General features: G+C 37.1%; 1 protein-coding gene across 9 annotated transcripts in view; it reads right to left on the bottom strand.

Moving 5' to 3' along the window:
- The window catches only part of FBXW7 (F-box and WD repeat domain containing 7), a 167,864-nt gene that overhangs the window by 69,549 nt on the left and 78,899 nt on the right, over positions 1-19,416 (bottom strand). For 8 of the 9 annotated variants that reach the window (XM_045830814.1, XM_045830819.1, XM_045830816.1 and 5 more), the window contains one exon: positions 18,747-19,322. In XM_045830814.1, coding sequence (XP_045686770.1) covers positions 18,747-19,253 — 507 coding nt within the window. In that variant the 5' untranslated portion in view covers positions 19,254-19,322. Of the gene's footprint in view, positions 1-18,671; positions 19,323-19,416 lie in introns of those variants that run through there. The other variant, XM_045830823.1, reaches the window with a different exon arrangement.

Here is a 19,416-nt window from a genome sequence, read left to right as displayed (position 1 = left end):
ACAAATATTTCAAAAATTTATATGGAACTGCAAAAGGTCTGATAGCAACAGCAATCTTGAGAAAGAATGAAATTGGAGGAATCACACTTCCTAATATCAAACTATACTATAAGGTCATAGTGGTCAAATGGTATGGTACTGGCATAAAAACAGACACACAGATCAATGGAACAGAATAGAGAGCCCAGAAATAAACCCACGCCTTTACAGTCAATTAGTATTTGACAGAGGGAGCAAGCACACACAATGTACTTGCTAAAGGTGGTTTATTTAATAAATTGTGTTGGGAATACTGGACAGATACATGCAAAAAAATGAAAGCAGACCACCTTCTTAAGCCACACACAAGAATAAATTAAAAATGGATTAAAGACTTAAATGTTAGACCCAAAACCATAAAAATATCCTACAAGAAAACATAGGCAGTAAAATATGGGACACTGCTCATAGCAATATTTTTTCTGATATATCTCCTCAGGCAAGGGAAACAAAAGAAAAAATAAACAACCGGGGCTACATCAAACTAAAAAGTTTACGGGTTGCCCTGCTTTAAATAATCTCATTGCCCTGAGGCCACCATGCTGTGACAAAGCCCAAAGGAGCCCAGGTAAAGAGACCACATGTAAAGCAGTCCTTGGACTACATGAAGAGAAAATGGTTCCTGGGCAGCTGCCAGCCATTCTAGACCCCTACGGTTTCACTTCCAGCCACCTGACAGCAAGCCTGAATCAGCAATGCCCAAGTTATCCCAAGTTATAACCCACATGAACAATGAGAAATAATCAAGTAATTGTTTGTTATAATCTACAAAGCTTTGCGGTGATTGGTGAGGTGGCTGAACTGAATATCTTACAAAATAAGGAGCTCCAACAACACTGGGCTGCTGCTGTAATTTGATATACAGTCATCCTAACAGTCAAACTTAACATGAACTTTAAAACTTAACTTCAAAACTTAACATGATGACTTAAATGAAAAGGATGACCCAAAATGAAAATTGAAGTTAGTGGGTGCTTCAAGGGTGGCAGCAGTTTTGCTGACAAATTCATACCCTTTGGAAATGAGGTGTTTAACAAGTCTCTGGCTATTTTAATAATAAACCTGACAAATAGTTACATATTACATTGACTGGAATTTACATTCAAAGTAGTTTGATATGTGATAAATACGAGAAAAATTAACTTTTGGATTTCCTACAATCATGCTTTTGTATTTACCCCAAGCTAACTCAAATGACTAGAGCAGGCAAGTAAAATGAAAAAGAGAAACATGTCAAGTTCAACACCTGGGAAGTCCATCTAAAAGATGCAACTGACTGTTGTGGTAGAAACACATGAGTCCAGCAAGGCCAGATAGTCCACATTTGCGAAGAAGGTGAATGATCAGTATTTTTATGTGAAGTCTCAAATTTTTAAATGTTGGCAACAAATTTAAATGTGTTTAAAAATACTATATAAGACATCAGTTTGTAATCTCTGTTCTGTTCCTTTCTGGAGTAAAGAAGCATAAAAATATAGTCAAAATAAGATACAGGATTACTGACATCTAAACGACATGGAATAAATGATTCTATCTTAAAGTTTTAACCTTTTTTTCTATACTGGTTAACAGAGTGAAATAGTAATAGGAAACAAACCTGAAAAACTGTAACTGTGATAAACATTACAGATGTACCTCAGCATATTTAACTTTTTCACTCATCAGACCCTAAGACAGATGGCAGCACATTGGTAAAGCACAAACAATTCCTTCTAGAAAATTAAATGTATAATGTAGACATATAAAACCAACATCTGTAGCTAAGGAAATGAATAATTCTCAGCACTTCCTAAATTCACCAGCACTTCTTCATCCATTCCTATTGCATCTGATTTCAATAATCCGAAACTGCCATTTAAGACTATCCAGAAACACAAAAAATTAAAGTATTTTTACCTTGAAAGTAAAGCATCTTCTAAAAGCAAGTTATTTCTAAAACAGAGAAGCTATCTTAAATGAAATCACCAGCAAAGACCAACTGAACAGAAGGACATGGTACATTTGAACAAAGTAAATCTTTTTCTGGACAAAAAAAATCTTGTATATTATTTTTAGCTCTAGTGATCTATAAAACAATCATCATTCTTTATTTGCATTTCATATAATTAGAGGTTAAAGTTTATAAGCAAGATGCTACCTGACAATTCTTACTAGTAGTAGGAATCAAGTTAATATTCTATATCAGATATGGCTAGTACCTACATTAACAGTCTTCAAAACAGGTTCTCTAAAATACACCCTAAATAGAGAAAATTTCAACCTGACTGAAACTTATTCTTTCATTTGTAACCATTATGTTTTCATTTGTTTATAACCATCTTTTAACTGTGAAAATTTTAAGTATTTCCTGTAGTGTCAAGCAATAATTCTGGAGTGTTTACAGAAGTACCAAACAGAATCTAGTCCCAGCCATCCAGTTCGAGAACCCCCGAGTATCATTACAGAAAGAACTAGCATTTCCATCTCTTCTGAACATTTCCATGTGAGAACTCAAAGCCCTAAGACGAATCAAATTTATTTTAGGTTCTCTTTCAAATTCCTTCTAGGTTCAGCAATAACAACCAGTTAGGGTGAAAAATGCCTGTCAGAAAGCAAAAGTGCTTCACATTAGCACTAACAAAATTTACAATATCAAATAACTAGACTCGATGCTAAAAGCCACAATAATTTAGGCCAAAAGAATCAGTGGAATAGTTTCAACCATCTAAGAAAGTAGGTATCTTTGGAACTAAAAATATTTTGCACAGCAACATTAGGTGGCCTGCACTAGTTGGCTAAGCCAGTTTCAGTATAGTCTTGTAACATTACAATAATAAATCTTACGAAATGTAATAGCTAACACTTATTAAGGACTTACTACCTGCCAGTCACTTTTCTAAGTACTCAACATACATTATCTCACTGAATCCTCTATTACACTATATTATTGTTGACACTACTACCATATTTAAGATAACTCCACAAGAAAAGGTAAAGGGTTTGCCTAAGATCAAGTGATACTGTGAAAACTCCACAGTCTGACTTCAGAGGTCGCTCTCTCCACTCACCACTATTTGTGCTAACTGACGCGTTTGTTACGGATACTGTGCTACTGAGAGAGGTCTACTGGATCACTGCTGAAGCCCTATGTGCGAAATTCTTTTAACGTAATACTAGAAAGGGGGTTGTGTATGTGTGTATCTGTGTGACTGCCACGTTTCTCTTCCTGAGAGGACTTGGCACATCCTCCTCTTAGTTTTATCACAAGGAAGCAGACAGACAAACTAATAGGCCAAAGTTTTGCAAATTTTAATCTATATCAGAATCACGTGGGAGCTTAATAAAAACACACATCCCAACCCGAGAGAGTTGCTTAAGCACTTCTGGCCTGTAACCCTGCAACTTGCATTTTTAATAAGCGCTCTGATGTTTCTGATGCGTCTGGTCTAGGGTCACACTTTGAAGAACACTGGTGTAGGACCCCATGAGTGGCCAACGTGTATTCTATTAACAGCTTAATTCATCATAACTTCCCATGGCCTTGACTTCATAGCCTACTCCAGTACTTTCCCTGGTTCTGATTTTCAGGTATACTTGATCATTTTGCTGACTTTGTTTCTCCTACATTTAAGCCACCTCAAATTCTTTGTGGAAGTTACAATACACGTTTCTTTTAAATGAGGCCAATTCATGAGGCAGTTCAACATCTAAAGTCGGTATATTGAATTCATAAAGAAAAAAGTCCTTGGTGCACTAAAGCACTTAATGTGCTATGTATATGCAGCACTTACACTCCAAACAACTCAGTGCCCTTAATGGTTCAGCACGGGATGCAAACTATTTTCATTCTGCACTGAGTAATGAACTGCACACTCTTCTTTCATAAATGCTATCTAGTGAAAATGGGTGGTCCATAGGTCAAAGCAGCCCACAGAAATGCTTTTGAAAAAACTGGAAGTCAACATATAAAAAACTAAGAAGTTATCATCTAAAAACCAGGAATCCCAGTGACTTTTGAGGAACTGGAAAATATGGCAGTATCGGGATCACGGTTTTCATAGCCGCCCCCTTTACAGGTGCTTTGGTTCCCGGGGTCTTCTGCTTAGTCCGTTTCATTCATTTACATTCATTTCTAGCATGCATCGCCTCTTGAGTTTGCATCTCCTACATATAAACTGTGATATGGGAAGTGAGGTTAAGAAGTTATTCTGCTTGAAAATCATTTCACTGTAGTCAAGGAATCACTGACAGAAATCAGATTACTGGTAGTATTCTACAAATATCTCAGTACTCATACTAACCCAATTTTCCAAAACCTTCTGACTTTTGAGGGAATCTAAATGATCTTTTACCTTGGTAATAAAATACTGCATACCCTCGATCCTGCACTCACACCTCCCCCATCGGCCTTTTTGGAATGGAACACCCGTGGAGTGGATGTACGCACTTAGCACAGTAAGGTGCTCTGACACCTTCTTCCTCCTGCTCCCATAAAACCTGGTTATCACACTGGGGCACATCTTCAAAGAAAAATGGCCGTTCTTTTCAGGGTTCAATAATATCGCTAAATTGAACCAAATTTTAACTAGTAAGCTAATGTTTTCTCCAAATACATGTTAAAAAGACAATACCTGAAGGTCTCCAATACATCATTAATATCTAATATCTCTCCTCGAGAAAAGAGCAGCTCTGGTGTTTTTCACTGTATCCAATACTGATCCCTTTTTAACTTGTTTTAGACTTGACCATTTAACATTAATTCACCTGATAGATTGTGCTATTAATAGCTAATGTCATTATTACCTAAGCAAAAAGATCAGAATTTAAGCTGAGTGTTTCATCACTTAAACTCATGTTAATCTGTCAAAATATAGCAATAAATGTGGTTTTCAGAAAATGGTAGTGACACAAAGAAGCACACACGAAATATATCAGAGAATACTGCTTATCATCGCAATGACTTTAAATTCAAAAGAAATTCAATATTCAAGAGGACTAACTCCTCAATAAAATTTAGAACTAAAGAGAGAAGTTTTGTCACTTCATTATAGTAACTAATTTGAGGAAATAATTTAAGATATTAAACTTAACTCTAAGGAAAAAAAATTTCAAAAGATAAGGTTCTTTCAAGTCTTTAGATGTACTGTTGCTCTTTCCGGCTGTTACAAGATCCTCTTTCACGCTCTCCTCCAGGTATAAACCACGTGTTTCCCCTGAATTCACCGGAATCTTCCTTTACCAAAAGGGAAGTGTAACTAAGTATTAGCTAAAGAGAAATGTCCTCATTTCCCCCAAAAACATAATATAGAAATTAATAATGCAAACTGCTCTCTGAATTATATCTATGGGAGAATAAAAATTTAATTAAGACTCTACTTAAGATGTTAAACTTTATCTTTAGAAGCTAGCAAAATCAATAGTAATCTATAGGTCAAATGCAGCTCAAAGACAGTTTTTTTTTGAAGTCCACACCATGTTTCTTTTTCTTTCCTTAACTGAATGCCAGCACCTTTTAGGAAAGGCATATTCCCCTGAGCAATGCCGCTGGGCCAGTCATGGCTTTCTTCACTCGCCCACACTACCTACTTGGGCCTGCAGATCGCATGTCTCATTTCTTCACCCCAAGCAACCCAGAGAAAGGAAGAATGAAGAATCATCTGTTCAAATGTTCTTTAGTTCAGGACGATCAGGTGATGACGCCCTGCAGTATCACCTTCTATGCTAACACAGGAGAAAATTTAGACAAGAATTTAGAGGGTCACTTCTCACAAATATGCCAAGGAAATCCAGAGCAAGTAACAATGACAGACTTTTGTTTTTAATGCTCTTATGTGCAGGTACTTGTGAAATTTTCAAAAAATATACTTATATTCCCAAATCACAGTGAGTTTATGCTTATGTACATTTATTCTAAAGCTCACTATTTCTTCACTTTGGTTGCATTGTTGCTTTAAAAGAGCAAAATCAAGATATGGTAATTGCTGGCTTAAAAAAAAAACCCTAGGTTTCTCACATATTATATGGCAATGCACATACTACAAATATTAATTTCAAATTCCAAGCAAGAAATAGTGTACTAGAGCACGAAGTACAAGAGAGACACTTACTAAACATTTAAATACGTTATAAGCAACTCTATCAACAGCAATAAAGTACTATATGGCCCTCTAGTGTTCAATGAAGAAACAAATGAATTAAGTGATTATTCTTACATATCTTTCATAGTAAAAAAGAATACTTCCTGATTTACTAAATATGCTAAGCAAGCTCATATGTAACATCTATAAAAACCTAAATATGTTGTGTCTTTTGTAACTTTATTTCTCTGTGCTTTTTGTTGAACAACTATCCATATTTAAAGTATCCACTGAGAAAACCACAGTGCTTTTAAAGGTTTCCTAAAAAAATAAAAAATAAAAAAATCCTAATCCTAAATGGAAAAAAACAGTATTTCTAAATTAAAATGTAAATAATACTGAATTTAAGGAAATTTTCAAAGAAGAAATAAAAAATAAAGGAATAGTGTCATGACTACAAATTAGATATTTTAAACACACCCACATTCTCTGAGAGTATTTTCTCTTCTCAGTCTTCTACTTCCATAATTCATCCAAACTGTTTTTTCTCTTTATCTTACTTTATAGATAATAGAGATTCATTACAGCAACCATGCAATGAAATAGCTAAAAATTGGGTCCCCTAAGAGAGAGGTGGAAGATGAAACAGATTTTAGGAGAAGAATCAAAGTGTACTCACAAGCAGAAAAGAATCTTGGTAAGGTTCTTAATATTGTAGTCACTGGTGAAAAGGTTTAAAAATTTGTATTACCATCTAAATTAAAGTTAGTGAAACACTAACTTTGAAATAGACCCAAGTTTTAGAAATATATTTATATTTGCATTTATATTTATTATTTACATATTGGAGTTTTAGAAGGGGATGAGGTGGGGAGAGATATATAAGCAAGATCTAAATTACACTCCCAGCTCTGTCATTCACTTTCTGTAATCTTAAGCTAATAATATTTGTAAGTTAAAACTTTAGAAACTGTAAGATTTTGTAAAGTTCCTATACTTGCATCAAAATTAATCCTCCAAATGTCAAGGAGTAAGTTGCCTATGGTGCAGAAAGTCTGCAAAGAACCCTGCAAAGCACCACTTAGCCATCAATCAGCAAACCATTAAGAACCAGAAAGGATATAAACAGAAAATTTAAACAAATTTGCCCAATATAAACACATATAGATATTTGGAATATATTCAAATACTCACATAAGGAAGCTTTCTACTTATTCCTAAAAATTCTGCCACTATTCAAAAAAGTTACTACTCCTATTTCAGTTCTTTTGTAAAGAACTGTAAAGAACAGCTTCCCATCATTGTCAACCTAGCTTTCTTTTCCTCACTGAAGAGGTCACCGATTCAGTCTGTGGCTGTGGGAACATAAGCACTGAGAACTACACAACTGGGAGAGATGGTGAAGATGCTAGGAGACAGACTCCCAGTACAAATGCTTCTCAGCAAGGAGGGACCTGATCAGGAAGGAGCCAAAGCGGAAACTGCGTGAGGACGGAGGTACCCTGTCAAATAACAATGGAAAATCTAACAGGGACAAATTTAAAGTCTTGTACTTAGGTTCGAAAACCTGTGGACATTTACATTAAGCAGAACAGGATTAAACCAGGCCATGATTATAAAGACACTTCAAGATTCTGTTTCCTCAAAGTTCCATTTTTAAGCATTTTCTTTATGCAAAGTACAAGGTCCTACAAGACACAGTACAATCTTAGAGGATCAGGTCTGTCAACAATTTAAATTTTAAAAAGAGAAAGAAAGAAAGCTTACTATACGGCCACAATTCTTCCTAATATTACCTTGCCCAACCTATACACCAGAGTTATAATTCAACAGAAAAAAAGATATCCTACAATTACTTCCCTAGGTTTACCCTAGCAGGGGTGTCCAATGTAGGCCAGGATGGCTATGAATGTGGCCCAACACAAAATCATAAATTTACTTAAAACCTTTGCTCATCATTTTTCATTAGTGTTTGTATATTTAATGTGTGGCCCAAGACAACTCTTCTTCTTCCAGTGTGGTCCAGAGATGCCAAAAGGCTGGACACCCCTGCCAGGAAAAATGTTGTCAATACAAAGAAAAAACAAGGTACAAAATAAAGAGCCCAGAAATAAACCCACATGAATATAGTTAACTGAAATTTGACAAAGGAACAAAAGAGCAAAAGCAAAACAATATCTATTCAACAAATGGTGCTAGAAAACCTGGGCACGCACATTCAAAAATTAACTCAGAATGGGTCATACACCTAAATATAAAACATAACACTATTTAACTCCTAGAAGATAACACAGAAGAAAACCTAAAATATTTTGGGTATGGTGATGGCGTTTTAGATGCAACAGGAAAGGTACAATCTATCAAAGAAATAATTAACCTGAACATTAAAATTAAAAATTTCTGTTCTATGAAAGACAATGTCAAGAGAATAAGAAGATAAACCACTGGTTGGGAGAAAATACTCAACAGAGACAATATGATAGAAGCCTGTTATCCAAAATATATGAAGAACTCTCACAACTCAACAATAAGAAAACAAACAACCCCATTAAAAAAACTGGGCAAAAGATCTAAACAGACACCTCACCAAAGAAGACATACAGGTGGCAAGTGAGCACATCAAGAAGATACTGAACATCATATATCATTAGGGATTTTCAAATGAAAACAATGAGATGCCAGTACACACCTATTAGAATGGCCAAAAGCCAAAAACACTGACATCATCAAATGCTGGCAAAAGGAAGTCTCATTCATTTTCATGGGACTACAAAATGGTACACACCCATTGTGGAAGACAGTGTGATAGTTTCTTACAAAATTAAGCATGCTCCTAACTTGCAATCTATTGATTGCACTTGTTAGTATTTACAGAAAGGAGTTGAAAACCTATGCCTACACAAAAATCTGTACATCGATGTTACAAGAAACAGGAATGCAAAATATGAGGGGAGACCCCCCCAAGAACAGAATTATCTTCTGAAGGACAGGTCCCTTGTAGTACAGGCTTCCCCTGCTAGGTGGGTGTTCTAGGAACCCATCTGTATCAGTGGACCAGCTGGCGTTGTTGTGAGAGGCTGCGTTTAGCTTCAGTGGATGTTTTTTTGAAGACTCAACACATTTGCCCATTTCATGATGGGTGATTCATGAGCACACCTGTCCACACCATGCTGAGTATTCAGCAGTATTTGACCAAAAACAGCATGACACCCATACCCAACCCTCCCTATTCACCCAATCTCACCCTGAGCAACATTTTTTTGTTTCCCCAGATGACAAAAGTCCTCAAAGGAAAGTATTTTGCTGATGGGGAAGAGGTGACACAAAAAAAAATGGCAGCAGCACTAAAAAGGCATCAAAATCAAAGAGTTGATAAACTATTTTGAGCAGTGGAAAAAACATCTCAATAGGTGTATTGTATCAAATGGAGAATACCTTGAAGGCGACTGAAGTTTAAACACATAAGAATACATAATTATTTATAGATACTGTGTTTTTAGCCCCGCCCCCATAGTATATGCACTGATCCTAGATACACAAAATATGTGTCAATGTGGTCAAGGGCTGGCTAGAAATGTATGTAAAAATGAATTCACTATTTATTGACAAACTATTAGGCCTTGGGGTGCCTTATACATGATAAATATTATTAGACAAGATATGGAATCAAGGTGCATGAACAGGAGAGAGACAGAAAAAATATTTTTAATACAATGTGATATGAATCACAATAAATATACCATGAAAACAGAGATTAAGTTGGGGCAACTTTGGGGGAATGCGGCATGCAAACAGAGGTTAAAGCGGAGGCTTTATGGGTTATTCCATAGCTCACCTCCTCCCAAAATTACTAGTTCATGAAATTTTCAAATTTTAACAGAAGTGTAACCAGGATCCAGAATAAGATCTAGGTTCAAATCCTAGCTCCTCTACGTAACAGCTCACTGACCACTGGTGAATTACTCAACCTTTCTTAACTTGTTTCTCTTCCCTATCTTATGTGAGGATAAAAATTAGAACCTACATAAACCAGACTTTAAGATTAAATGAGATTATATATGTAAAATATTTAACACAGTGTCCTGGCACATAGTAAAGAGTGTTCAATAAACGACTTATTATCACATCACTGGTGTCACCATCAACGCTGTTTCCACTGCGCTGAGGAGGCTCAGAAATGGAACAGCCAACAGTCTGGCTTGGCTGCACCTTGGCAGCACCGTGTTGGCCACGGGACACATCGCTTCAGGAGCAATGTGTCCAGAAGAGCAACCAGGACTGAGGTCCTGTGGATGGATGCGACAGCAGTCTTCTCCTGTAAGAAGGGCGGCCATGCTGCAGGTGGAAGACCAAGGACCAAAGAGGAGTAATGCATGTCAACATAAAGGCCTGTGTAAAACTCTAATGCTACTTGATCCTGTAGTATCCTCTAGGGATGACCTCGTTTGCAAGCCCAAGTGTACTCGTAAAGTCACTGGGCACAGGTTTTGGACTTGGTGACCTCAAAGTACCCCTCCAATTGAGGTTATATCTCAGGGGACTTAAAATTAGGGTGGAAAGCCTAGGCAGTTGAAATACTTTAATTAGGGCAAAGAGATGGGGCGTTGGGTCTAGGGGAGCAGAGGGAAAGCACTGTGACTTCCTGGTAAAGCACTCTGGGGTTGGATTTTAAAAGACAGACTCCAAAGTTGCTCACGGAAAGATTTTTAAATGAAAGACATTCATGTTTCATGGAGAACCAAAAGTGCTATCAAGGCTACTCTATGTAACTCTTGAAAGAAACCACATACTAAATAGATGTCTTAAATACAAGAAAGGATACCACCATGCTAAACTATAGCTCTTCTAGAAGACAATGTGGTAAGCTGACACCTGAAGCCTAGAGATGTAAAGAACTGGTTATACAAAAAATCCGTTAAAAGAGTTTGTTGCTTTTCACACTACACTTAGCTGTATTTTCAGGAAGAGATAGTTATGTAATGCCCTTCCTTGTGAGGGATGTCTTTTTATCCAGTCTTCCATTAGAGCATTATACATAACGGAAGTTATCAAAAAAAGACTAAATAAACTAAAAATTGGTTTTTAGCAGATATAGGTTTTCCCCCTAATATTAGTAATATATCTTGCTGTAGAAAGCTTGGGGAATTCTGAAAAGCATATAAGAAAAAAACAGAAATAATTCAACGATATTCAGAATAATTACTAACATTTAGTTTAATTCTTTCTGATTTTTCCAGTGTATATATACAGATTAATATATGTCTGCTTCATAATTATGATCATATTGTATAGTTTTGAGAGAACTCATTTTTAGTAAATGCTGTTTATTAACATGTTCCCGCTACTAAATTTTCATTAAAAATATAATTTTTAATGGCAGCATGAATTACCTTTAATCGATTTCTGCATCTTAGCAACATGGTTCTTAAATTGGAATGTTAACTTCTCCTCATAGGAGTCTACTCTAGAACTACTAACTTTATTATGTTATACCTTAGTGTAACTATCTTTATATTGAATATTGAAATTTTAAACTAAATTTAAATGGCATGCCTATTTATAATTTATAGTCTAGCTTGGGTATACCTCAAGAGCTAAAATGAGAATTGTTCATATTACAATTTGTGAGTCTTCAACTCTCAACCTGAATCAGCACTAGAAACAAATATATCAAATTTCTTCAGCTCAAAAAAATTAAAGAATTCAATGTCAATTCAAAACAAACTTACAAAAGGGTCACAAGGTAATACCAAATGACTTGCACAATGGAGAAAACCAACAACGGGTCCAAAGAATTAAATTTTCTAATTCTAGGAAATTGTACAGATAGAGATGGAATTTGGCCTGGGTTTTCAACGATCTGGCTCGCTGGACAGGAGCAAAGTCATTAAAAGCAAGTGGAGGCAAGGAGATGAAATCAGGTTGAAAGCAACTGTGGTAAGACTATAAAAGACTTCAAATGTCCACTTAGGGGTTTGGCTTCATTAGTGGGAAATGGGGCACCAGATATTGAGATTGTGGTTACGGATCTATGTGGAGGTAAAAATCCATTTTAAAAAACTCATCCAACCATTCATACCGCCAACTCACTGTCAAGGACATGACATTACAGCCTAGTGCAAAAAGAAACCCAAGCAAAGATGCTCTTAACATTTTTAAACATTGAGTCTCCAATTTTTATTTTACAAGCACCTGGGGGCAAGAAAAAGGAAGTCCAAATGCTCAAGTCTGCTAAATTTTTCAGCAGACCCATAGGATTATAGGATAAGAAAAAGTCAAACTATTTTTCCACCAAGTGACCAGACGACTAGGATATTAACAAAAATTGTAAATAGGGGGAGGAAAATTAAAACACTGGTATGAAGAAAGACACAGTAGTTTTAAGTGGACCACTCAGGTGACAATGCCCAATAGACAGAAACACGGGACTGAGGCCCAGGAAAATGATGGGAACTTGAAACATCATTTGGGAGTCGTCTACCAGAGTAGACACGTTCCTTTACCGTCTGCATCCCACCTTCCTCAGCGCCAACAGAACATCACTGATACAGACCAGGTCACTGCAATTACACACACACGCAACACTTTGCCTCCTGAACATTTTGAAGATAGCCATTTGTGGTATCTGTGGATACGTCAGAGAAGTTTATCTCCTGTGTGCACAATCCAACGAAACATTTGGAAAATTGTTTATATTCTCCATTCTATCAGGAGACTTTCTTTTCATCTAGAATGACAACTCATAATCAAAGTTATCTTTAATTATTGCAGAGAAACAGATACAGATTTAAACATGATCAGTATTTAGAGCTACTATAGTTTCAAATAATGTTAATACATTTTAAAAACTGCACTGACAGGAAATAGAAGTTGACCATAAAATAAAATTCATGTTGGCATCCAAATGTAAGGTGCAAGGATTTAACTATATAGATATTTTAAAAGAAGATGGTTTAAAGAAACTGACTTAAATTCTAATGAAAGGAAATGGAACATACCTATCAACATAGAAGATCTATGAATAGCATCCTCTCGAAAATTTGTCCTATTTTTATTTTTATTAGAGATGGCCCAGCTTATTACAGTATGCTCTCAATCCTTTCATATATCCTTTTGAAAGTATTTATCTATTCCTTTGTTTGTATCTTTTCTACTAGGGGTAATATCCTAATGACTTACCTCTAAAGGTCATAAAACAACAAGCAGATAAACTGCCCCCTGCTGTGGGGAATGAACTGTACTCTGTGAGATTAGGGGCAAAAGACGAGAGACAGACCGACACAGTGAGGTTGCAAGGCTGCATCTGTAAACTACCTGAGTGTCCCAGGCACTATACTACTTGCTTGACATGTTATTTCACTTAATCCTTACAAAAACCCTGATAAACAGGTACTGTAGCCTTATTTTACAGATAAAGAAATAGCTCCATGTCATTTCATACTTGTGGTCATATGATGAATCACAAAATCAGAATTCAAGCTCAAATCTGAAAAGTTTTTATCACTCTCCTCTGTTAGGGAGAAATTCTATCTACCACTTCTGTCCTCTCCGTGTGTTTAAAATTGGGTTAAGCTGGGCTGGGTGAATGTTTCCAGCTTTTCCTCCTTCACACAAAGGTAGGCGCATGGTTATCCATTGGGCTCTGTTTATTAGTGGATGGTATTCAGGATGACTGCCTCACACAGACTCTTCGTTCTCTGGACACGCCTGCACCCAACAGAATATGAACTTAGATTGTCTCACAAGACCCAGACAAGACCAGGGAAGTCCTGGAACAATCAAAACTCTCTAGCTTTCTACCCATAATAGAGTTTAGTGCCCTGTGAGATTTCAGATGTTTGACACATTGTCCTACAAAGTCTCCCAGTAGCTGTGGTTCACGGGAGTGGTTGGAGGGTGGTGGACAAGAAACAATAAACATTTACTTCATATTTGAGGAGAAAAGGATTTTTAAAAATGATTAGTTTTAGGATGAGAAAAAACAGACTAATCTGAGATCGGGAATGAAGCTATGTGAGACCAGATGGAAGGCACCAAGACAGACACAGGAGAAGCAGAAATCAGGGCTCAAACGTGGGTCTCTTCACGAAAAGATCGGGAGGACACAAAACCTGGTGAATCGGTACCTTCATTTGCTTTCTTGCTTTTCCTTTTAGTAGAAAATGGGTTGTTAATCTGCAGTAACCATGTAAAATGAGTCTTTTGTACAGGCTGGGCAGCTCTTCAGAAAACAAACTTGCTTTATTCATTCATTCATTCTTTAATGGGATAGGCCGTTGACAGAGAGAGTTAAAGTGAAGAGATGGGCCCTCCTCTCTGAGGAAGTAAATTGACTTTAGAATTTGTAGGCAGACTAATCAAATTGACAGAAATAGCCAGCACACAACTCCTGGTGCAGAAGCACATTTGATAAAACTCTAGAGAGTGATATCTGATATCCAGTCTCAAATTTCACTGTCATATCTTCCTATTACAACTTCAGCCTTGAACTCTCAAATCTTCAATACTGTTTGTTAAATACACAAAGGAAAGAACTAACTGAGCTCTCTGTATTTTCTGACGGGTAGCTCTGGTGATTTCAAATGTGGCATGGCATTAGAAAGTCACCACACTCCAACAGAGTCTAGAACCTACATAGTAATGTTTGCCAAATTCTACCATAGAGGGCAGCATAGCACATGAAAAGAAAGGGTTTTGATGAAATTAGGCATATCTAGATTAAAATTTCTTGTCACAGTGTGATTTTTGAGTGAATCATTTAGTCTCTCTGTAACTTCTGCTCACTTACCTGACCTAGGAACTTGCAAATCATATGGGCTTAGTAAACACCAATTCATAGCTGACACTACCCTCGACTTTTTTACCATTAAGACAGCCTGGAATTTCTAATGTATATTATTGTCATAGGCTCCCATAAGAACAAACAAAGGTTGTAACTGGGGGGGGGGGGGGGCAGGGGGGGGAGGTAGGGGGACTCTCCTAAGAATTTTGATAGTTTTCAATATGCTTTTGAAGAAACAACCAATGCAAAGAAGGGCCAGAAATGATTTTTTCATTAATATCATGTTCACATATATGATCTGCATGTTCAGGAATGAGGAATCAGTCAGTCTAGCTGTCCACAGGGTATGTTAAGAAACTGCCAAACAGTAAAATTTGAAAGGTATGCTTAGTAAAACTGTAAAAGGCTAATCCCATATACACCTTAAAAATTGGGATTTTAAAAATGATTATTATTATAACCTCCACTCTTCTCAGAAGCCACAGTTTAAGAAGACCTGAAACTGTGGCCAGAATAATGTTTGTAGAAGTTTCTTATATACATCATGATTTTGAATTTAAAGCTACTCCAAAACAGAGTATTTAAAATAGAGAGAGCTTTTCCCTACTTACTGTACTAAACACATTTATCCACATGGGTAACTAACATTTTCTTTTTAAGCAACACAATAATAGATGATGTTTTGTAATTGTTGAAAAAATAAAGCACCCTGGGAATACTCCTAAAGAAGGGCTTCCGGAACGGACAAAATCAAACACAAGCCCATTTCAGATTGAAGTCTTACTTATGTAGAAGGGCATCCCTGCCTTGGCAATCAAATAGTTTTATATACTTCTTGCCATAGTTAATAAGGAGGCAAATGACCTCAAAATAAACAATGTATCAAAAGCGTAAATACACATATATACATGTCTATGTGTACATGTACACGACATATAAACACATGTACACATCTATTTCTGCTATCAGTACTCAGTCTACACCTGTACAAAACAGCATGCACAAAACATACTGTAGGAACAAAACAATAATTTGTATTCACAACTCAAGAGTCACCAAAATGACTGAAGTCCAGTGTAGTTTGTTTTTAAAGAGGTACTATACACAGGACCTATCTAAAAGTTCTGTTCACAATCTCATCTTGAGGGAAAAAATGAAGCACCTGTCAAACCTGTGTACTAGTTTCCTACTGCATATTATGATGGTTTCTCCTTTTAGGAAAAGATCTGTTTTGTCTACCTGGCTTTCTTGTTTTTAACTTGAAATGTTGCAGAAATTATTGATAGCTTTGCACTGTTCAGCAAGGCTTAGCTTTCATTAAACTTCTTTCTTAAATAAGAAAATGCAATTAAATTTACTAAACCCCCAGTCCTTCGCTGAACCCACAGAAAACAGAGGAGGGTATAAACTCCATCTTTGGCGTAGTAACCTCGAGGGAGAGAGACGAAGAGATGGGAGAGAAGCTGGGCAAACTGCACCGTGAGAGGCCTGAGCCTTCTCAACAAAGCAGGGCTGCAGCTATCAGGGCTCCAGCCATCTGGCTGAGAGTCAGCACACAGCTTCAGCACCTGGAGGGAGGGATGATAAAATGGGTGAAAACCACAAAAGAAACTACCTGAGGGCAGTTCCTCCTCAGATCAAACCATCTGAATGAAATCTAAACCTGCAGACAGGCTAGGGAAATTAGGAATAAACATGTTTTAAAAATTTAAGTTTTACACACTAATGCAAAAATGACATAGCAACTCAAATATTAAACTCAGTGTTAAGATATTTCATTCCAGGTCAAGTTCAGTTAAAGAAGATGATGTTACATCTGTTCGTATATTGTTTGTGGGCTAAATTAATGGTGTGCTTTGAAATTTAAAATATGCAAATAGGAATAAATGGATAAACTACTACAGACATTATTTATTTTAATGCCTGAGACAGAAAAAGGACAGAAGTTGCCACATACCGCATCTGAGTCTAATTCTTTTTATCTTCTCTCCTCTTTGAATAGACCATTAAATAGCAACACTGACTAAAATATTGATTAAAATAAGTTCTAACTCCAGCAAAAAAATACACGATTCTTATTAAATTTCCTGTCATTTCAACAGCACCAAAACTCAGAGAAAATCAAACTCCACGCAGAGGAGAACAGTCAGCTCAGCACTTACTTAAGAGTCAGTCGACAAGACCAGGGTACGTAATGAATGACCGCCATTCCCAGCTCTGGTGATGATTTTCTGATGTGTGGTGTGTATATTCACTCTCTTTACAGCTTACACATATTTTATTATGGAAAACTTGAAACATTCTTGAAAAACTACACAGAATAATACCCATGAGCCCTCACGTCCCTGTAATCCAGCTTCTACAATAAGCAACACGTAGCAAATCTATCCCCTCGTTTTTCTTCCCTTCAGCTGTATTCTGAAACAAAGTGCAGACACTACATCATTTCATTTTCACTATATTTTGATGGGGTGGGAGGGGAGAAAGACTGGGTAGTGGGAGAAATAACGCTTCTCTTTCTCCACAACCCCTGCCTCTGGTCATGACCATTTTAAGCGATGTGTTTTGAGGAAAGAAGCGCACAGGCCACCCCAAAGAACAAGCACTGGAAAGACTGAATTTCCAGCAGCTGCCCAGTCACTTCCTCCCCTCAGTTCAGATAGACTTCAAGGATTCAGCACCTCCCTGCCTATCCAGTAGCAAAGATAAGACTGGGAAGCAGTGACAGCATAACTGGTTAGCATATTCTAGTCCCCAATCTCTGGCATAGCCTCAAAGGACTGTATCAGCACTAGCCTAATCACCAAGTCCCTGAGTTGATAAGATTCCTCCAGGTTAGAGAGAGGCATCTAACCATCCACCTTTTAAAATATGTCTATGGCTAACTCCATGGGCCACTGCTAGCTAAATGAGCTACAGAGGCAGATACAGACAGAGCTATCTCCCAGGAATGGGAAGGCAAAGGACAAATGCAGGCAAGGGAAGTCGTGGTAGAAGTTTGACGGAAAGTTGGAATCTCAGCCTCTTCACATCATCTCCTCCTAACACTCACAGTCAAGTACCAACCAAAGTGATCTGTTACCCTATAGTCAATATTCAAACCACTTTGAAAAGTAAACACAGTATTCCACTGAAATGGAGTCAGAAAGAAAAACCAATTATTCTGATATTCCTGAATGTTTTAATTATAATAAAGTCTGGAGGAAAGCAAGCAGTGAAGATAGCACCCTGCATTCTTGCTGATTTATAATGTAGACACATTTAGTCTTAAATATGTCAGTGTCTAGTACTTCATAACTTTTAAAAAACCAACTCAGATTTCACCAACAACCAAATAACAGGCTGTAGTTCCACCTTAACTACATAATGCAGAGAAGACTATTTATAAAGGATAAATTTTAACCATTGTAATAAGAAAACTATGAAATAACTTCCCATGACTCATGTCTTGGAGTAACTAGCACTTATGAATACACAGCCCCCCCACAGGCTGCACTTTGTAAATGAGAAGGATTTTTACTACTCGATTTACACAAATCATGTTTCACCTCAACCCTCTATTGCACACAACCTACTAACCTCTGTTCCAGAGACAAAATTTATAATAAAATTTGACATTAATGATTTTTCACCATAATAAGTAGGATTGATTGATTACCTTCCCTCCATTTTTAATAAGATTGTCCCATTATCAGTATTTCTGTTTCTAATATTCTCTAATACCTTCTGTAAAACAAAAGTAATTCACTTTATTATTACAGATCTGAAGAATCATGTTGCAGTAATACAAGGAGTATGAGAAAAGCTTTATTACAATTAATACGGATGTGTAAAATTTGTCAAGTGCACAGCAGACTGAATATACTCACTTTTGCTGTCTTTGTATAGAACGGGGAGGAGAGTTGGTGAATAGGCAGGTCCGCGATGCTACTGGAGTTTGTGACACTGTTACTATGCGTGTGTTCATCTTCCCTGCTACTGTCATCAGACTGATCGAAATCATCGCTCTCCTGGTCCATTTCCTCTTCCTCTTCATCCTCCTCCTCTTGTTCCCCAGCGTGCTCTTCATCTTCCTCTGGCTCTTCTTGGTTTCCTGAGGAGTCCTCATCTACTGAAATAAAGCGATTATTGTTTTCTTCCAACTGTCCTTGCTGGGAGTCATTTTGGTCTCTGGGTCTGGGTTCTGCGCCGACGACTTCACCGTTCCTCACGGTGTGCTCCTCCTCTTGTGGCCGTAGCTGCTGCTGCTGCTGCTGTTCCTCCTCCACCACGCGATTCATCTGCTCCTCATCGGCCTGGCTTGAGGAAGGGTTACCTCTCAGAGAGCCTCCAGTTCGTCGTCTTTTGCTGCCCACAGAGAGCAGTTCCTGATTCATTTCCAAAAGCCAGCTTGCTACTTCTTGGACCTTGGCTAGACTATCAGAAGATGCAAAGGTTTTCACATTCTGTAGGGAAAAATGAAGGGGACAAAAAAGATTTGTACAATCTGTATTATCTTCTACTTTAATCTTTTATGTCTATATTCCAAATTTTATTAAA

This window comes from Phyllostomus hastatus, unplaced genomic scaffold, assembly GCF_019186645.2.
Source record: "Phyllostomus hastatus isolate PE091 unplaced genomic scaffold, TTU_PhHast_1.1 phas_contig_159, whole genome shotgun sequence".
NCBI classification, from domain to species: domain Eukaryota; kingdom Metazoa; phylum Chordata; class Mammalia; order Chiroptera; family Phyllostomidae; genus Phyllostomus; species Phyllostomus hastatus.
The sequence above is the reverse complement of the archived record's forward strand: the minus strand, read 5'-3'. Positions and strand labels throughout refer to the sequence as shown.